The following is a 21,328-nucleotide window of genomic DNA, read 5'->3' as shown; positions in this document are numbered from 1 at the left end:
AAGATTTAACGTGGTTCGGTCGCCAACTGCAATCTACATCCACACGGACAACTATTAGGTTTTTATTTATGTCTTGTTGCGCACCAATTACAAGTACAATAATCTTTTTTAATAGAAATTGTAAAGGGGACACAATGATTAAGCCCACTCACTAAACATGGTGTCTAGTCAACCCAACCCAATTTGTCATGATTTCATACCCAACATCATGAGCTACAATTTCATAAAATATACACATTAGAAGGTTCATAATAAAACATAATGGCATTAAATGTGAGTATAAAATGATATTATTAAAGTCAATTACCACATCTATGTATTATTCACTTTGAAGCTCAATGATTACATAATAATTTTATTTTTAAAAGACACCTCAAAAAATTAAGGAATAAATATGTATATAAATTACTTTTGGTATCATCTGCTAAAATAAAGTGTGACTTTTGAACATACCAAAATACAGGACCCCAATAAAAACTAAAGATAATGAATATTTATTTTTGAATATCTTTCTCATTTAAAAAAAACATTAAAGTACGCAATATCATTAAATTCAATTAATACATACGTATAAGAAGTTATTTGCTTTGAAACTAGATAATTCTTTTATAATATTGTTCTTAAGAGACATATCAGATTAATAAAAAAAATTATATAGTTTGCTCTTAATCTACAAATAACAATTTGTTTTTAAAATATCTAAATTATACTTTAAATATATAAATATAAATAAATATAGAAATGATAATTCAGTTGAATATAGTTTATCTCTGTGATGGATAAAACAAAACATAATAATGCAATGGTAAGGATCGTTAGTAAACATGAGTGTAGATATTCACAACTAAAAAAAGTGCTTAATGATACAATTAGCTTTTGTAAACAACAATGCAAGTAATATAAAGGATAACCTAAATATCATATCTCTTGCAATCATGAGTAGAATTAGTGGGAATATTTGGAGCCATTAATGTCTTGTCATGTCCTTCTATATTATCTAAGCTATATGAATACGTATTTTTCTTTTCTATTCTTTCTCTTGCTTAATAAACTTTTCTGTAAATATTTTTATGAATTAAAATTAATTTATAGACAATTTTTTTAATAATCATGAGATATATATATATATATATATTATTTATTGTCAGAGTATACATTAATATAATTTTTTTTAAATTTGAACTCTTTGAATAACTGCATAGAAACTTAAAATGACCTACACTTTATTCTTAAAAGTACACGAAAATTATAAAAGTAAAATTCTCCCACTACTTCCATATATTTCATCTCCACTGTCATATATTTCATCATGCACCTCCATAATAGTGGTAAGAAATCGATTTTAATCTTTTAACAAATTTAAATAATTCTAAATAAATAATAATATTACTTTTTTTAAATAACCTCATATCTCTCTTCTACCTATAACATTTTTATTATTCTCGAATCATAGTGTTTGAGATAACACTTCGATCATTTGAGCATGTGTGAGAAGGTTAATGAGAAAATTCGTTGAATTTGATGTTTCTAATACAAAAATATTTTTTTTTTAGTTTTGTATTATATTCTCATACCTCCTTGATTTTTTTTTTTAGGTTTTGTGCCTTCTAAAAAATAAAAAAATAAGCGAACAAAAGTCAATCACCATCAATAAAAACACTACAAAATTTGTCTTAATTAAACCACTACTTGAAAATAAAGAAGAAGACATCACACTCTTCACCATACTCAAAAATATATTATTGAAATTTAAAAAAATATAGAGGTAGAGGAAGAAGATACGAAGGTTCAGGAAGAATTTGCCTTATAAAAATGGATTATGAAATAAACCTTGTTTTTATTTTTATGTTTTTCCTGTTTTGCATTTTTTTTCCATTTGCATTTTTGGAATAAAATTTTCGGCCCACATTCTTTCCTGTGTCCTATTGTTTTTTTTGTCATCGTATTGATGCTTTACATTTACAAAAACACCTTTATTCATTACTTCAATAATAATAAAAAAGACTTCGTTCCGTTTAAAACACTTTGAATACCTTTCAGATTATATGTTCACGTTGTTCAATAATCCGTCTGAAAATATATTTTAGATTTGTTGTGAAATTATAATCATGTTTTAAAGACTGGTTTACCAATTAGGTAATCTAAAATGACTTTTTTCATAATTATTTATTCGTGAACTTAATTCCCTCAAGCATTATTTCTTCCATTTTGATTGAAACGAACAAATGTGGTATCTGTCACTGATTTTATTCTTTACCACTTAAGCAATTACAAGTTTGAAGGACATAAACTCTAAAAAATGTTTATAAAAAAAGTGACTGAAAATCTTTACTATTATTAAAAAATCAAACAAAAACAAATAAAGCAAGGTGTTGAGCTGAAAATTTGTCCAACTCAAACTCACGTGGTTCATATATAAATCCAAACCCAAAAAACTAAATAAAAACAAAAAAAAGAACATACAAATCTCCATAAAAAAATCTATACAACGGTGAGAGATCATGTAAGAGCTTGCTTCTACACGATTTCTGCCACCGCAAACAAATGTTGGAATATCAATTTTTGTTCATACCATAGTTTTTTTCGTAAACTGATATAACTTAAACGTTTGAGAAGATTATTGTGAACACTAGAAGTATACATAAATGAACTTTTGGGTCCTTAAAATCTCATTATTGTTGATGTGAACAAAGTTTGTAAGATGAATTTTTTCAGTGAATGAAGGTAAACTATGCAGACATTGAACATACATTATTTCCTATTGATTTTATCTGGTTCTTGAGCGAAGTTTGAGGTGGTGGCAGAGGTGCCAAAAGTTGGAAGATTCTGTGGTGTGTCTGGTTCAACTCTGAACTTTTCATAAATGTCACCTTGGTAAAATTTTCTGGTCCTTAACACTAGAATAAAGGAAACAAAGCATCCAACCAAGGTTGATGCAGTGATTATGATGAAAGCTGTCTTAAAGCATTGCACTCCCAAGCAAGTTAAGTCCTTCCCATTTTGCCTTGTGAGTCCCTTCATCCCCAATTGCTTCAAAGCCTCTTTATCATACAAATAACCGGTGATTCTCACATTCAGAATGTAAGATCCAACAGGGCTTGCCACAGCACCTAAATTGTATAAAGTAGAGTAGTACTTGAGGCCAAATATTTCAGATATGATGGCAAACATTAAGGGCCACATGGCCCCAAAGCAAAACCCAATAATCACTGAAGAGAAATAAAGTGAGTTTGGGATACCAAAAGCGATTAGAATATGGCCAACACAGGACAGAAGCATGACTAGAGTGAGCATCAAGGGACGAGGGAATTTGTATTTGGTTAACAAAATTTCTGAGGCAAAGCCAGAAGATGCTCTTCCTAGATAATTCCATATACTCACTAAAGACACAAAAGTTGTGAGGCTCTTTTTGGGGTACCCCAATGAGTTTCCAATCTGTCCCAAATTGTCAAGAGCCGTCAATGTTCCTCCCACACCAAACACTGTTGCAATGAACAGAATCAACATGTCGATGCTGAAAATAGCTTGGAAGATGGTGTAGTCCTCGCCCCTTTTTGGAGGTTTGAATACGTTCTCTAGACAAGAATTAGTTTTCCCCTCCAAATGAGAAGATGCAGCTGCATGTGCTTCTTGTGGTTGTGGCAATTCCATAACTGAGGCAGCATCTGCATGATCTGTGAAGGTTTGGTTTTGGTTCTTCCAAAGTTTGAACTCTTCTTTGAACACAATACCAAGTGGGAGAAGAAGCAAGAAAAGAACCATCATCCCATCCACTATGTACTCCACCCTAGTGAAACTCAACCTGTTCTGTATAACTATCAACACCATGAGAAACCCTGCAACCCCAAGTGAAATATAAAGAAGTTGGTAAAAAACCTTGATCTCTCTGAGTTGTGGGGTTATACTCAACACCCTAACTGTTGGAAGGAAAATGAAGGAAATAGCAGCAGGAAGCCACCCAATTAGGAATATAAGAGCCTTGGAGTCTTCACCATAGAAGGCATGGTATAGCTGAGTGAAAATAGCACCACTTAGACCCACATAACCCTTGAGAAGACCAATAACACTTCCACGGCTTCTTGGGAAGCTTTGGACACAATTTACCAAAGCACCAGTGTTAGCAAAAGACTGAGAATTAGCACCAATGTAAAAGTAGAGACACATTTGCCACACTTGGGGTTTGGCAATGCGTGAAGTGACAGAGAGCCATATCATGAAGTAGCCAACAAAGTTCATAGTGGCTCCCATGGCTAGTATAACCCAAGGGGGGCTTATCTCATTGATCAACCCAGAGAAAATTCCAAGGTTGGCACCAAGGTCCTTGAAGAAGCTTATCAAGTTTAGCGTCGACTGGTCATAGCCCAAAGAGGCTTTGACCTCGTTGGAGTACAAACCAAACATGTATGTTGCCCCTGAAACTGCCATGATGAGACACGAGGCAAAGATCATGAACCAACGACCAGTGATAACATGGCGTATGAAGGCCTTGGTTTTTGCTAGCTCTTCTTCCCCTGCCATTTTTGGAGGAAATTATTGTAACAAGGTGCGTGTGGTGAGAGGGTTGTATTGCTGTGGAAAGACCAACCAAACTCTCTCTTTTGTTGTGGATTTAGAATCACGCTTGTGTGAGTATGTGTATATATTGCGCACGGAGCTTAACTTTGAGTATGGGATAAGAACATATATACTTAGAGGATGCAATAATATGCTGTATGATAAAACATAAAAGTCACTTTGTGGTAACTAGGTTCTCCACCAAAAGTGGAACCAGATTCTTGGGGAAAGAAATTGTGCATGATTTGAGAATATTACAAGCACTAAAAGATGCTGGTTGAACTAGCCATTGAGGGAAGAGAAGGGATTCTGTGGGAAACTTGGGAATATGAGGAATTCCAGTGAGCATGGTATTCTGCAGTTCATAGTCGTTTGGTACAGCAGGGGGTATAGGTATAAAGCTACATAGGGTTGATTGATTTTCTTTTTTTGATACTTGTGTTGCTTGAAATTGATTGATTATTATAAACTAATGAATCTTGATCTGCCATTTGTTACAGGTTTTGAAAGAATCTGAGTCTAACCCTGTCTCATGTCATTTACCATAAATTATCATACGATTTTGTATCACATGTTTATTGTTTTGGTAAATCTGGGTAAATTTTAACATGATCACAGTCATTTGAATCATATAAAAGATTATGATTATTAAGAAGTGAGATGAAGATTAGTATTAATACAAACTCATATTTACAATAATGAAATTTAATTTTGAAAGATAATTATGGGTGCAGTACAAAATATTATAATATGCGAATTAAAAGAACTTTGACTCTGAAAAGAAATCATTGAAAGATAAGTGAGGAAATAAAAACTCAATAAGAAGTATAGAAAAAGTGATATAGATATTTAAGATCCAATTACCCTGATTCACAGAAGAAGTAAAACGATGGTGGTGAGAAATTGGTATATACAATTTTAGAGAAAAGCGTAAAAGTCAACTTATTTTTTTGTTTCTTTTGTAGGTAAATGACAACAGAAGCGTTATTGAAGAAGATTATTTTCTGAGATGTTTTGTTTTTGTTATCAGGGAGGCACATGGGTCGTAACAGAACACAGTCATGTGATTGCATTGGTAGTATGATTCCAATGTTATATCTGTAGTTTAGTGAAACATGTTTTTGTAGTTTAGTGAAACATGTTTTTCAAAAGGAAAATGATGGTTGGTACCGCAGTTGCTCAAGCATACACTTGAAAAATTCCAATCAATTTACAATTCTCAACATTAGAAGGTAGTTGCTAAATACATTTCTTAAATTTTGTAATCACATTACACCCAATAAAATAAATATGTACCATTCTTAACAAGTACTCCGTAATAAACATACTTAAGTACTAAACACACCTCTTGTATGATCCCTTTCAAGTATGACTAAGAAATTCATTTTTTTGCCCTTGCATAGCTAGTCCATGGTGTTTTCATGACAGTCGACTTCACGCGTTTCTTTGCTTTATGCTTGACTTGGGTGAAGTTGTTACTTTTTTCTTTTCTCCCATCTTGCTCTTCGGATACGTCTTTATCATCAACATAAGACCTCTGCAGATGTTCGTCATCCTCTACTGAATGACTATTATGCACATCAGATTTTGCCCATGCAGTTAAAAATTCTTGTAACTCTTTCAACTCCTTCTCCAAATTGCTTATGAGAACCTGTTGTTCCTTCGCTTGGTGAAACATATAAACTACTTTCACCTTTATTTTACCATAGTCCTTTTTTTGACATGTTGGTTGTAAATCCACGTCGAACTACCTCAAATGCTTGTAGAACGAATTCATTTTGCAGCTCTTCATTGGACGCAGATAAGTCCACAATAACTTGTTCATGCACACAACAAATACCAACATAAATGAAAAAAAATAAGTATTCTACTTTTAATAAAAATTTCAATGTATTCTACAAACCACATTCTGTTGCAGTCGGAATGCAATTTCAATGTCACCCAGCCTAACATCCATCCAATGTGTGATACGAGGATATCTATTTCCAATCCTCGGCACTTGGCACTTGTAAGAGAACAAATGTTCAAGAGCCCATATCTACACAATTCATGTCATAAATTAATGTCAGTAACCACAAAATGGATGGGAAGTCATTACATATACGAACTAAACATTTTAAATTACCTACATCAAGTAGACACAACCACCAACATGGATATATGTAGCATTAGTTTTCCTCGTCATACACAAACTCTTAACCAAAAAGTCATAAACTAAACCTCTCTAATTAAACCTACCCAATTCGCCCAGATCATCCATAACCCTAAACAACCCACCAGGAACTAAACTCATTCTACTTGAAAATAAAAAATGTGACATTCCTAACAAAATGTAGAGCATGCAAAAGTCATTTATGGAACATTCGTTGCGATGTTTAACAATTTCACCATAAATCATTTTCACAGATACATCACTACGTTTGAAAAAACTCATACTCTTACAACCGTTTTCTGTTTTTGCTAAGTCAAAATTGTCTCCCACAACTCTAAGACATATACCTAAACAAACATCTAATACAGTAAATGGGACAACTCTAGAGCTCACTACAAAACCGTGACTCCTCTCCTCCCACCTAGTACATAACTCCCTTAAAAGGCAACGAACACTCACTTTCCATTTCCATAAAAATTTTCCCTAGATCTATGCAGGAAATGTAATGTCGGTCACCACATATTCCTATTAGGGTAACCACATACTGCCACCATCTAAGTTGAGTGAATTTTTGTGGTCACTTCACACTGTCTTACTCTCATGGCCTCTAAGGAACTCATTTAACTCACTTTCCCCCACCTCATGCCCCTCCCCAACCAAGACGAACACTCACTTCCCATTTCCATAAAAATTTTCCCTGGGTTTGTGCAGGAAGTGTAATGTGGGTCACCACATATTCCTACTAGGGTCACCACATACTGTCACTCTATAAGTTGAGTGAATTTTTGTGCTCACTTCACAATGTCCTACTCTCATGACCTCTAAGGAACTCATTTAACCCACTTTCTCCCTGCCTCATGCCCCATGCCCCTCCCCAACTAAGACAAACACTCACTTCCCATTTCCATAGGTCTGTGCAGGAAGTGTAATGTGGGTCACCACATATTCCTACTAGGGTCACCACATACTATCACCCTCTAAAAACCTTATTTAACTCACTTTCTCCCTAAATCATGCCCCACCCCAACAAGAATAGCTTCATAAAATGTCTTTTTTTTGGAGAAAAAAAAATACTAAAAAAGCATACATACTTACACAAACTAAGCAAACGCAAATATATGATTTTAACAACAAATTCCACACAAAAATAAGTCATGCTCCATAAAAAATCCAAATAGTAAACTCAAACAACAATGACCACAACAGATTTAAACACATATCACCCAGGACAAAGCATACAATATGAATGTTTCACTTAATAAAGAAATGAATAGAAAATGTATTACCTTTGGTCACCAAACCCTAAACCCATGCTGGAAGAGAAGTTGGACGAGCAACCTTGAGAAGAAGGTGGAAGACGACAAAAAACGTCACTTGCAGCAAGAACGTCAACGAGAACGTCAAGAAGAATGAAGGATGCGTACAACACTTGCAGCAATGAAGGACAATGCTCACGACACTTGCACGAGAATGAAGGATGCACACAACACTTGCAGCAATGAAGGACAATGCGCACCGCACTTGCACGAGAATGAAGGAATGTGAACGAGAATGAAGAACAATGCTTACGAGAATGGAGGAGAAGGAGGCGCCCCAATATCTTAAATCATAATTTTTCCCCTTTTTGACCCTTAAAGAAAATTTTTAATCTATTAAATGCAGACCCCACAACTCCAATAAAATAATATTAACTTTGTCACATAGCCAGTTGTATGCTGGAGCAACTACGGTACCAATTGTTCAACCATCATTTTCCTTTTCAAAATACAAAAATTTCCCTCTCGTTTACTTCTAATTTACTCTTTCACATAAATGACATTTCATGTGAAATGAATGTCAATTATATACTTACACAATTGATGTTGACAAACTAAAGAAAACAGAAATACAAAAGGAATAAGCTTTTACATATTGTATTTATACATTTTTTTAGTAGAATACTAAATAAGACAAAAAAATACGCAATAAAATAATTAATACAGTACAAACATCATACCAAAATATTATAAGAAATATTTTATGCCTCTCATATTATTATATATATGTGTTTTTTTTTATTTTTCTTACCAATAATTTTTATTTTCTTGTGGTTTATTTGTGAATTTTAAATAATTTGATTTTTTTTAAACTATTAACAAGACAACTTAGATTAATATCAGTTATGATATATCCCGTCTTTGATGTGTGTGTTGGAATTCAACATTCACCAAAGATTATGAAAGAATAAAAATGAATATAAATTTCATTTTACAATTTGATTTTATGAGGTTGATTTAAATTTAAAATCACTTTCTAATATGATCTCAAAGCTTTTATTCATACGTGCTTGTATTGATAAAGATTTATTCTCCTCAATCACAAATATTTCTGATACTCAATTGTTTCTACCTAATTAATAGTAACAAATTACATAAAAACATTGTTTGTACGGTTAAAATTTTTGAGTTTCTTGAATTGAATGATGTGTTATGAACCTTGTTCTTCTTTTTCATCTTCAAACTATTTTATTTTTCAATAAAATAAAAAAACTTATATCAATAGAGAAGTTCAAGTTTTTCTTGTTCTTTTACACAAAGTTGTACAAATAGAAATACAAATAAAAATTATAAGATGATTCTTTCTCATGTTAATATAGAAATAGATCTAACATAGATTCTGAAATAGTAAAGTTGTGCATTGTCACATGGGACATGATTAAGATGATTCTCTAAAACACATTATATTTCCTCATATTAATACTTTACTTTTTTTCTCTTTGTGATGTTTGTCACTTTGTAAAAAAAAAAGAAACAATCTTTTTCCCCTTAACAATATAAAGTCTACAAAATTTCTTGAAATATTACGAGTTTATATTTGGAGATCACTTAGAATCTCATTTATAAAAAGTTACAAATATTTTCTCACATTGGTGAATGATTTTACTAGGTTCACTTGGATATGTTTGTTAAAATAAAAATATGAAGCAAGAACAAGTTTACAAAACTTTATAATTAAATTTGAAAATCAATTTGATAACAAATTAAATTTTTTGAGAAATGATAATGGACCTAGATTTTCTATGCATGAAACTTTTCAACAATAAAATAATTGTCCACCAAACCTAAACCTTAAACCCTAAACTCCTCAACAAAATGGAAACATATTATGAATGTTTCTTGTGCTCCTATTTTTGAATCAAATTTTCCTACAAGTCTTTGATAATTTATTGTCCCACATTTTGTTCACCTTATTAATAGGAGAGAAACAATCTCAACCATTTAAAAATATTTGGCTATCTAACCTTTCCTAGTACCCTTAATGTCTCATGTGCCCAACTCAGTTCAAGAGTTAAAAAATGTATTTTTTAGGATATAAGGAAGGTACATGATGTTTTGTTCTTTTCATCTTAAAAAATTGTAGCATTATTGTTTCAAGAAATGTAATAATATGTTTCCATTTGGCTATGTTAGACACATTAAGTACTTTTCTTGAATACGTGGAAAACACATTTATGAATTCTGTTCTTTTCTTGAGATTCTTCTTAGCGGTTGATTGTCCTATGCATAATCTTTTGCATCAACACTTAACAATAATAATCACACCAACATTTCATTTGAGGAAAACATTGGACACAATTATGTCCTTATAAATTCAAGTAGTGAATCTACTAGTTCTATTACTCATATGGAAATACAAATGAGTTCACCATCAAGTTTTCCTTTATGTACTTTTAATCCCACACTAAAAAGATTGGAATACTTGATGGATTTTCACACAATTTTTCTCTCTCAACCTATTGCCCATTAGTCTTTAGGTATTAAATATCCTATCTAAAAGTTATTTGTCTCTATTAATTCTTTTCAATCATAGACTAGTTTTTGTTTTAACATTTTCTCTCAAAATGAACTTTCCTTTTTTATTGAGACATCTAAATATGATTGTTGAAAATAAGTCATAAGAAAGGAATTACTTGCTATTGAGCAAAATCAAACTTGTTCATGATGAATATTCTCCTCGAAAGCACTTTATTAGATGTAAATGGGTTTATAAGATCAAACATAAGTTTGATGGTACCATTGAAAGATTTAAAACACGATTATTACAAATGGGTATACACAAACAAAATATTTAGATTATTTTGAAAGCTTCTACCTAGTAGAAAAAATTTAATATTGTCTGATTTATTCTATCACTTACAACAATAAAGAGTTTGCTTTTATACCAACTTAATGTTAATAATGCTTTTATGAAGAGGTGTACATGATTATACCATTATACCATTGGATTTAGATCTTAATCAGCCAAAAAAATTTGTAAATTGTGAAAATCTCTTCATGATTTGAAGCAAGTAGGAAATGAAATTCCAAATATTTCTTCTATCTTTTTCTTGTTATTATTTTATATTTTCAATGTTGCTGAATTTCTAATAAACAGTATTACCTTTTTTTAATGATCAATGGTTATACTTTATCTATATTTTTTTATTGATGGTTTTCGACACTTATTTTTTTTTATCAATGATCTTTAATAGTGGTATTTTATTAATTGTACTCAACAGTCATACTCTTTTAAAGAATTTTTAATATTTTTTATTTTTTATTAAAATTATGGTTTGAAGCTACAATTCTATCATGTCACAATGAGAAATGAAAAGACGAGAGAGACATAATTACAGTAAAATTAAGATTGAAGCTAAACGATCATGAGACAACTATTTTCTCTCCTCTATGATCCATCATCAATAATTGCAGAAACATAGTATCCATATGAATGAATTTATGGGCGTAAAGACATTAATAATTGCAGAAACACCTTTATCTATCAAATTTAATGACCTTGATAATATTATCAAAAAAAGAGAGAAAATAATTGAGTTTGAGTGAGAACAAAAAGATGAAACCTTTTGAATAACATGAGGGTCTATGGCACAGAAGCAAGCAAAAAGCTGGAAGTAGTGATATTGAGAAAAAATAGTAAAAGGAGAAAAGAGTGAAGATAAGGAGTTGAAAAGGATAAAAGAGAATGGTAATCATTGGTTGCAAAATTATGGCCATGGCAGAATAAGCACTTAAGGTCGAAATTTTAAAAAAAGTAGAAAAACACAAAATCTTGTTTCAATACACAAAAAATATTAAAAACGTGTGTTTTCGAAACAAAATTTTAGAAAAATTATAAAAAAAATTAAAATTATGTTTCTAAACATTATTTTAAGAAAAACTTACTCTGATTTTAATAAAAAAATTGGTTAAAGTCGTACATATATCAAAGTATTTTTTTTTTAAATTTTGAATCTATTTTAATGTTTTGCTTTTGAAGTATAATTGATTTATTTTATTCTGAACTTATTTTAAAGTATCACGGTTTATCCATATTCATAAAAATAAAAAATTTATCCATTTCGATAAAATTAGAAAGAAATTACATATTTTTGATAAAAAAAATCTAAAAATCCTTTTTTACGTTTCAGATATTTTTCATTGCTAATTATGTAATCTAAATTCATGAGAAGTTTTTGAATAAATCTTTATTTCTCTGTGCATTCTTAAATCGATTCACTTTGGTAAAGAGGAAACAAAGTAAAAGAAACATAATATTTTATAATTTAAATCGAGAACAAAAAAGTAATTCTTTTTTGTCAAAGTAAAGTTTTTTTTTTCATTTTTTAATTTAAGTGAAGAATAGAAACTTGTAAATGATAGAACTATGAAGGTCATAGGATGACGAAAACATAAGAGAAAACATGAGATAAGGACTAGTGTATTCTAGAATAGCAAGTTCCTGCAGTATCTGTTAAACAAATTTGGATGAGAAAAGAAGACGATTCAGATGAAACAAAACTAAGATTTTCGTAGAAGGTACTAAGTTTATCAAAAGAGTTTCAGCTGCATTGTTATCTTCGTAGAACCGTGTTCAAAAGTGATAGATCAATATTTATCATGTTAAAGATAATACCTGCATTTTGCAGTGAGTCTTATTGCAACATCAATTTGATTTTTTGTTCTGTTACACATTTAACAATGTGATCAAGATGAACCTTACCACTGAGAGAGAGAAAAATGATATTGTAATGAGTGGTAAATAAATATTGAGAAAATATATAAAAAAATTAAAACAATATAATAAAAAAAGAAGATCTGATTCGATTACTTGAAAAGCAGATGAGTGTGATAATCTTGGGATAGGATAAATTAAAATGAAGAAAAAAATTGTGAATATTGAACGTGGGCGTTGAAAAATGATCAAGAGCTTGTGTTTTCCAACAAACAATCATCACTTTGAATAAAGGTCGTGTAAGAGTCACAGTGGATAATTATTGTAAAAAAAAAGTTCTCTTTCTCTCTCTATATATAAAAGAATATGTAAAAACAAAAAATTGGTGAGGCAAATGGAGGGACAATTATCATATATTAATCACCAATATCTATAATCCCATATTCAAGTAATTGATATTTTCTTAGTATTATTCTTTTTATTGTTCTATATCCTCAACAGTCTCGTATCATTTAAAAATTGAAATTAATGATAGTTAAAATAAAATTTTCTTTTGTAATTCATCTAAGTGTCTTTTAAAAATAAAATTATGAATTCTAAAACATCATAATAATTCTGAATTCTAAAACAAACAATACCAAAAATATAATAATTAATTCCAATAATATTATTTCAACTTACTTAAGAAACCAATATATTATTCCTTGTTTTTTTTTTCAAAATTCTCAAATAATCCACATTACTTATTCTTCTTCTTTCATGTTTACATTTTAATTTGCATCAAATCTTCTCTATTGAATTTTATTTAAATTGTTTTCAAGTTTTAATTCCAGATTGTGTTTTTCTTTTATCAACATTTTTCATCAATTTTCTTTTATGTTGACGTCAACTTTAAGAATTTGTACACGTACCTATACAGGTTGAGGGTCCAGATAGTTGAATGTACAATTGCTGACGTGTCGGTGATTTTCAAATTTCTTCAAGTCTTCTTCCTTCAATGCCGATGTTTGGTCGATCGGGGGTTACTTGCGAATTGCACTCCGACACTCAAGTCAGTACTCTGTTTTAGGTGTATTTTAGCAAAATGTAAATACCTCACTTATTCACAAATGACTCTATTTATAGTGTTTGATTTATGAGCCTTGACCCTTATGGGTCGAATATCGGTTGTCAACTGACATGCATAGTGGTTCCTTAATGCTAGGAACGTATATCTTTCAGTTTAATCATTTTTATCTGTTATGTTGAAGATATTTTTCATATATTTCAGAGTGTAAGTTGACTCCTTCAACACCATTATAATTTTTGTTATTATGTACCTTTGTACTATTTGACTTGGTGGGTCGGTCGTCCTACCGAAACTGGCTCGTCCTGTACCGACCGGTACACTTGCCCCAGGCTCGAAAAAATTTATTTTTAAAGAGTCGAAAATAACCATTGGAGTTCCCGAGGTGAGATGTGACTATTGGAAACATTAAGTGTTTGACAAAGATTTTATGTTTACTTTTTAGAATAAAATTGCCATTTCAATAACACCATATAGATTGAATGGTTGAGGTTGCGTGTCGTTTCGTATGTCAGGTGGCGTGAGCCGTTAGATGGATATGCATCTAACGGTTCTGAGCTGTATGCACAATAATCTCTCTCTTTGTCAGCCTATAAATAGGACTTCATTTGACTGAGGTGTTGAAACAAGTGGTGTTCAATGTTTTGAAGAATCCAAATCCTTTGAAGGATGATGAAGCCTCTGCTTTGCTTGATGCTGCTGTGCTGGTTTTAGCTTTGTTCTGGGGTAGTTTAAATATTGTAATCAACCCTTAGATTAAATCTCAAAGCAATTAGCATCTCAATTTTAACAAAGTAAAATGTTTTTCAAACTAAGTTGAAACAACCGATTGTTTTGTCGAAACAACCGATTGTTTACACTTAGATGTTTTTGAGAAAGTTTGAAAGCTGTTTTTGAATGGTGAATTTTGTTAAGTAACAAAACAACCGATTGATTCGAGGAAACAATCGATTGTTTGTTTTGAAACCATAACAAAAAAACTGTTTTCTTTGACTGAGCTTTAAATGCTTTAAATGAATACGCTCCAGTCATTAAATGCTTTGACCAATCTATTTTAAATGCAATTAAGAGTTTGTTAAGATTTGATAACAAACTATATTCTTAAATATATTCTGAAAAAATGTTTTTAAGTTTTAAGAATATTGAAACAAAGTTTTAATCTAAGAGTTTTTCAAAGAGTTTTGAGATTGCTTAAGAGTTGAGAGATTGATCAAGGTGCTGAATAGGATTCTACTTGTATTGATTTCAGATATTCATTTGTAACAAGTGTAATCTTTGTAAAACTGTTGAACAATTCGTGTGTGTGTGTTTTGCTGAGATTGGCTGTGTGTTCTTGAGGTGGTCAAGATCAGCAATCTTAGTGTTGGCTAAGGAGAGTGTGTTTCTTGAGGTGTTCAAGGTCATTCTCTTGGTTGTGGTGTAAGTGATCAAGTGGTGATTGCTTAGTGGATATCCTCAGGGTTCCTGAGAAGACTGGATGTAGCTCTTGTTTGGAGTGAACTAGTATAAACAACTGTGTACAATGTCTCTATCCCTATCTCTTTAATTCAGTTTTGATATTTTGGAACTGGTATAAACAACCGATTGTTTCGCTAAAACAACCGATTGTTTTTCTAGCTTTGTGCTTTTGCTGTTTGTTTTGGAAAAATTGAATCCTTAATCAAGGTTCTTTCAAAGTATTTTCATTCTAAGGTTAAAAGTTTGCAAAAATCTTTCTTAAACAATTCACCCCCCTTCTCATTTAAGGCCATATATTCTAACATGAGGAAAGGTTTACGCTTTCTTTGTTGCTTATAAGGTTTACCATGTGTGCTCTGAGTTTCGAGTTTGTTCACTTACTTTCATTCGTCGTACAATATTCAAGTTAGTCATCCTATACTTCTTAACTCTTCTAATAATGTTGTAGATATAGAGTTATCGAATGTTACTCGCACCGCATCTGGTAGTGCGAGAGACGCTAGTGGCTTGTGTTGGGTTCAATAGTGTCAAAGTTCAAGAAGGGGGGGGGGGGGTGAATTGACCTTTTTAAAAAATTCTCGCAGAATCAACTTGTGTGGGGTAAATTGTTTTATCACAGTACACAGAAAATAAATCGATTTATTTGGAAATGAACAAATTTATTTTGGCACTGTTTATGTTTGAAAACGTTTATATCAGCCAAGTTATTCTCGAGGTTATACAGATTAATTTGCAAGTCACACACACACTGATATTAAAGAGAAAAACAGTGAACAACAAAAACCAGTAACCTTCAACTTTTAAGCAAGTGATTGAGGTTCAATTATTAGCTTGACAATCAATTGGGTAACCTTTCACAATCAACTTGTTCCAGTTGTATTTAACAGATCATATATTTTCTTCATAGAACCAAACTGATTTTCCAGAAAATAAGAACTGTATGAACAAGCCCAGAAAGAACAAATTTATTTTTAATTGAACAGATTTAATTTCTGGCAAATTAGCAGATAAGCAAGAATTCGAGTGCAGGGATGAAGAGAAATGAACACACAACAGTTATATTGGTTCACTCAAATGAGATACATCCAGTCTCACCTAATCCAAGGTGAAATCCACTAAACAAAACGTACCAAACACACTTACACAACCACTGTTCTTGAACCCTACAAGAAACTTGGCATACTTGCTGAAAAACACTATTTTAGCACACACACACACTCTTCAAGAAACCATATCAAGAAGAGTTTACAATCACACTTTTACAAGAAAAGAACTATGAAACGAATACACCTGATAGAGGATGCAGAAATCTGCCTTAAACCAGTAGAACAGATTGCTCAAACAGTAGCAGCACCTCTCACCAAGCCTTAGAACCAAACAAGAACAAGCACACTTTTGATTTTTGAAATCTTTCAAGAACACATGCTAATTCTCTGTAAATCCTTAATTCTCTAATGTAAAACTTGTTTTCTCAAATGTATGATTCACTTTTAAACGCAGGAACAAGTTTTCTTTTTATAGAAAAACAACTTATAACATATTTTCAAAAAACAGTTAAAGCTGTTATAAAAAGAACAGATTGAAAATAAAAAGAACATATTTATTTTCAAAAGCAGTTAGAGAATTTGTTATGTGAAGGAGACTCAGTCAACCATTCTGGTGCAGGGACAAAACGAAAAAACCGTTTAAGATAAACATGGCACCATACTAAAAAGAATCTATTCATTTACAGATGAACAAATTTATTTTTCAAAACGATAACAGAAAAGACTTAACTATCGAAACACAATCGTTTTGAAAGAGAGAAGACTTAGTCAAAATACTTGATGCACAAAACCTGATTTTCACAAAAGCCTTAGTCAATGCATCAGTTTAAAAAAGAATCTGTTTATTTAGAAAAGAACAAATTTATTTTTATGCAGTAAAGGTGTTTTTTTGCAAAACATGTGAAAAACAGTTTCAGAAAATTTGTGCTTACTCTTATCACATGGTCAGGGGTTAAGAGGTGAGTTACCTAGCAAAAAGCCTACTCTTAAACAACCTCTAACCTATACCTAAGACATTCTTAAAGCAAATACAACTATACATGAAATGTACACAAATGGCTTCATCAAACACATGTCTTGAAGAGGCAGCAACCATCTTTAACAGCTTGGACGACTATAAATCTGACGGTTCGAGTTACGAGTGGGTTGATCCACATGTCTTGAAATCCCTACTTTCTTCATGGATTCCAATAATCTAGATAAATATTTATCCAAAGTTGTTTTCTTAAAGCTTGATTCACCTTTGGATGCGCTGATGGCTGACATTTGCGACTACACCGACCAAGTTTGCCATGCTCGGGAAAACACACCTCACAATTTCATTTTTGTTTATAATACTTCCCTTCGATGACTTACATATCATCCTTCCCTTCGATGACTTCACCATGGGGGTCCTTCGGATCCTCAAAGTGGCGCCAACCCAACTACACCCTAACTCGTGGGCGACTCTCCAAGTGTTCTGTATTCTTTGCGATATCTTTAAGATTATTCCTACGCCTCAATCGTTCTCCCGACCAAGTTCTCCCGTGAGTTGGTTGTCTTTGTCAAGTCGACCAAGGAGTATTTGTTTTGCACCTTTCACCACTTCGTACAAAATTTTTAAGGAAAAATACTTCAAAATATTTGTGGAGTCAAACGACCGAGATTATTTTTATACTACGGAGGGTGAACAAAATTTCCTTTCCATTGGACACAAAATCCTACCCAAATTGTCATCTGGCCGAGGTCGTCAATGTTAACACTGGACCAGTCATTTCTTGTTGTTTTTTACCAGGTCCCCTATAAGTTACCTACGCGGGAGTTGATAGCATTATACGGGTCGTCTAAGAAATGGACGAATTTTACTGGTATGTAGATTTCTTATGTACATGGTTGTATTCATTATGTTGATGGTGTTTAATTCGTTTGTGTCTTGCAACTATCATGATTCAGATGGATGTAGCTTTGGGAAACTTCATGACCAGTTTGAGGTGTCAGGCGGCTAACAGAAAAATAAGCAATTTCAAGGCGATTGGGAGGGGTAACTTGGTCGTTCCGGTTGATGTTATCCCCCCAAGCACCAATGCTCCTCCACTGAGTCGAAAGAGGGGTTTTCCGACAAAGATGGTCCAACAAAACGCAGAGGCGGGGTCGTCTTCTCAACAACCTTCTATGCTCAACCCCCTCCTACAAATGGTGTTAGGGGTGCAAATTGCAATTACACCAAAGGATGAAAGCGTTTTGGCGACCGTTCCGACCAAAAACTTGATTTCGGAATGGATTGAGCTACAGAGTCGGACGCTGGTGGTTGGAAAAATTCTTGGATAAGAGTTAGAAAGTACCACGAATGTGGTTATACCGAAGTTAAAAATGATGCTGGCCAAGTCGACCAGTTCTCTGAAAGTGACCTTGGAGGTGTTTGAAGCATGGAAAGAAAAAGGACGCCAAGAGAATATTGTCGCTGAGAAGGCCCAGGAGGCACTAAAGGCTGAGGTAGAGTTGATAAAGGTTGAGCTTGCTAAGGAAAAGGCAGAAGCTGAATAACGGTCGGACCGACTTGGTGCAAGTCAATTGCTTCTGTCTTTTTCTTTCTCTTTCCCTTTGTTGGCGCCTTCAAATTGATGAATCCTATGATAGTCAATGTGTTCCTCTATCTGCATGAACTTAGTTGCCTGGTTTCTCAATTCATCCATGTTTTTGGCCGATCTATTGATTAAGCTTTCGGAGAATCGACCTGGGCGAATTGTTGAGACAAGGTGATGCATGTCAAACTCGGGCATCAAGTTCTTGATAGCTATTCAAACTTTGCTGAACCTATCCATGAATGCTCACAAAGATTCTCCTTTTTCTTGTTTCACGTTAAGGAGATACATGGACGAGGTGTGATGTGGTCGGCTAGTTGCATATTATATGATGGACTTTGTTGTTAGAACTTTAAAAATCCCTATGGAGTTAGGAGGGAGCCCGGTGAACCGGCCGAGCGGTCCCCCTTGAAGGAACGCAGGGAAGACCTTGCACCTTAGTGCCTTGTTGGTTGTGTAAAGAGTCAAATGTGTTTTGAAGACATTTACATGCTCATCCGGATCAGTGGAACCATCATAGGGTTTGATAGTTAATCCTTTCTACTTGGGAGGGAGTGGTGTGTTCATTATTTAGTTTGTGAACAGATGTCCCCTCGGATCTTCCTCGTCTTCCGACAGATGAGTGTTTCTGGAACTCTGGTGAGTTTAATGGGTTTGGTGGGTTGTGTTAGAATGTATGGCTTTAAACTAGGGGGGGGGGGGGGTGAAAGGTTTAAAGAGGGTTTTCGCAAACTTTTTAGTCTAGAATGAAATTTCTTTGAGAAAACTTGATTCAAAACTCAGTTTGCCAAAAACACAAAGCAATTAAGCATAGGTTGTTTATACCAGTTAAACTATACAAACTGAAATTAAAGAGTTTAAGAGATAGAGAGATTGCACACACAGTTTATACTGGTTCACTCTTAAACCAAGAGCTACATCCAGTCTTCCCAGAAACCATTGGGGGAATCCACTAAGTAATCAAACCTAGATTACTTACACACACCTCCAAAGAAGTGACCTTGATCCCCTCAAGACACACACTTCCTTTGGCTCAGCACATACACCACCAAGAATGTTGATCTTGACAACCACAAGAGCACACAACACTTCTTGGCCTCACACAACAGAGTTTACACAATGTATAGAAGGATTACACTTGTTACAGAATGATATGAAATCAATACAAGATGAAAATCCTATTCCACTCTCTCTTGATCAAAGCAATCTCAAGGCAATCTTTTACTCTTGAAAAGCAAAATTAGTGAAAAACTCAAATATGTTTTTCTATGATTAAATCTCAGTTCTTGTTTTTTACAAAAGCTGAAAAAACTCTTTATATCTTTAAAAGATTGGTCAAAGCATTTAAAACAGGAGCGCATTTAGTTATAAAATCATTTAAAGCTCAGTTAAAGCACAAAACAGTTTTCTGTTATAGTTTGAAAACAAACAATCGATTGAATGCTCGAATCAATCGGTTGTTTTGGTTTGGTAGCAAGTCAACCACCAAAAACAATTTTCAACCTTTCTCAAAATACCTAAGTATAAAACAATCGGTTGTTTCGACAAAATAACAAGTTGTTTTTCACTTAGTTTGAAAAACACTTTCAATTCAAAAGGTTTGAGAATACTTAAGTTTTGGATTCAATCAAGAGTGGATTTACACAGGTAATCTACCCCATATCCTATTCTAAAACACCTCATCAACAACAAGCACATCAAGCCTTCCATCAAACTTAAAGGATTTGGATTCTTTAAAGTTTGAACACACTTGATTCAACGGGTTGGTGGTGGTGCTTGGGATTGTTCTTCTTGCTCACGCCCATCGAGCCGCTGCTGTAGATTTTTGTTCTGGTCCTTCAAAAGGGACATCTCCACCTCATGTCGACTTCATTCTGTAACTGGCCCGCGATACCTTTTTGTCATAATCCATTTGTGCCTGGAGGGCCTGGATCATAGCTATCTGTTCATCTGCCATACGATCGCTATTAGCATTATTCCTTGTTGATACCATCGTTGTCAATTGTAATTTGTTGTTGAATACTACCTTTGCCCCACGGTGGGCGCCAATTATACCTGTATAGGCTGAGGGGCCTAGATAGCTAGATGTACAATTGTTGACGTGTCGGTGATTTCCAAATTTATTCAAGTATTCTTCCTTCAATGTTGATGCTCGGTCGGTTGGGGGTATCTACGAATTGTACTCCAATGCTCAAGTCAGTATTTTGGTTTAAGTGTATTCTAGCAGAATGTAAAACATACCTCATTTCTTCACAGAGGGCTTTATTTATAGTGTTTGGTTTATGGGTCTTGACCCTTATGGACCGAATATCGGTTGTCAATTGACATGCATAATGGTTCCTTAATGCTAGAAATGTATATCTTTCAGTTTAATTAATTTTATTTGTTATTTTGGAGATATTTTCTGTATATTTCGGAGTGTAAGTTGACTCATTCAAAGTCATCATAATTGTTGTTATTATGTACCTTTGTACTATTTGAGTTGGTCAATCGGTGTCATACCGAAATTGACTCGTCCGGT

General features: G+C 33.1%; 1 protein-coding gene across 1 annotated transcript; it reads right to left on the bottom strand.

Annotated features, from left to right (window-relative positions):
* Positions 1-2,636: 2,636 nt before the first annotated feature.
* Positions 2,637-5,432, bottom strand: LOC137828899 (protein NUCLEAR FUSION DEFECTIVE 4-like). Its single transcript, XM_068635645.1, has one exon. It carries the CDS (start codon positions 4,516-4,518, stop codon positions 2,752-2,754), a length of 1,767 nt encoding a protein of 588 aa, XP_068491746.1. The 5' UTR covers positions 4,519-5,432; the 3' UTR covers positions 2,637-2,751.
* Positions 5,433-21,328: the final 15,896 nt, after the last annotated feature.

This window comes from Phaseolus vulgaris, chromosome 7, assembly GCF_000499845.2.
Source record: "Phaseolus vulgaris cultivar G19833 chromosome 7, P. vulgaris v2.0, whole genome shotgun sequence".
In the NCBI taxonomy this organism is placed as follows: Eukaryota; Viridiplantae; Streptophyta; class Magnoliopsida; order Fabales; family Fabaceae; genus Phaseolus; species Phaseolus vulgaris.
Note: the sequence above shows the minus strand (reverse complement) of the source record. Positions and strands in the feature narration are given on the sequence as shown.

Excerpts from the sequence above, each read along its gene's own strand:
- LOC137828899 (XM_068635645.1), bottom strand. The coding sequence starts at position 4,518 with ATGGCAGGGGAAGAAGAGCTAGCAAAAACCAAGGCCTTCATACGCCAT.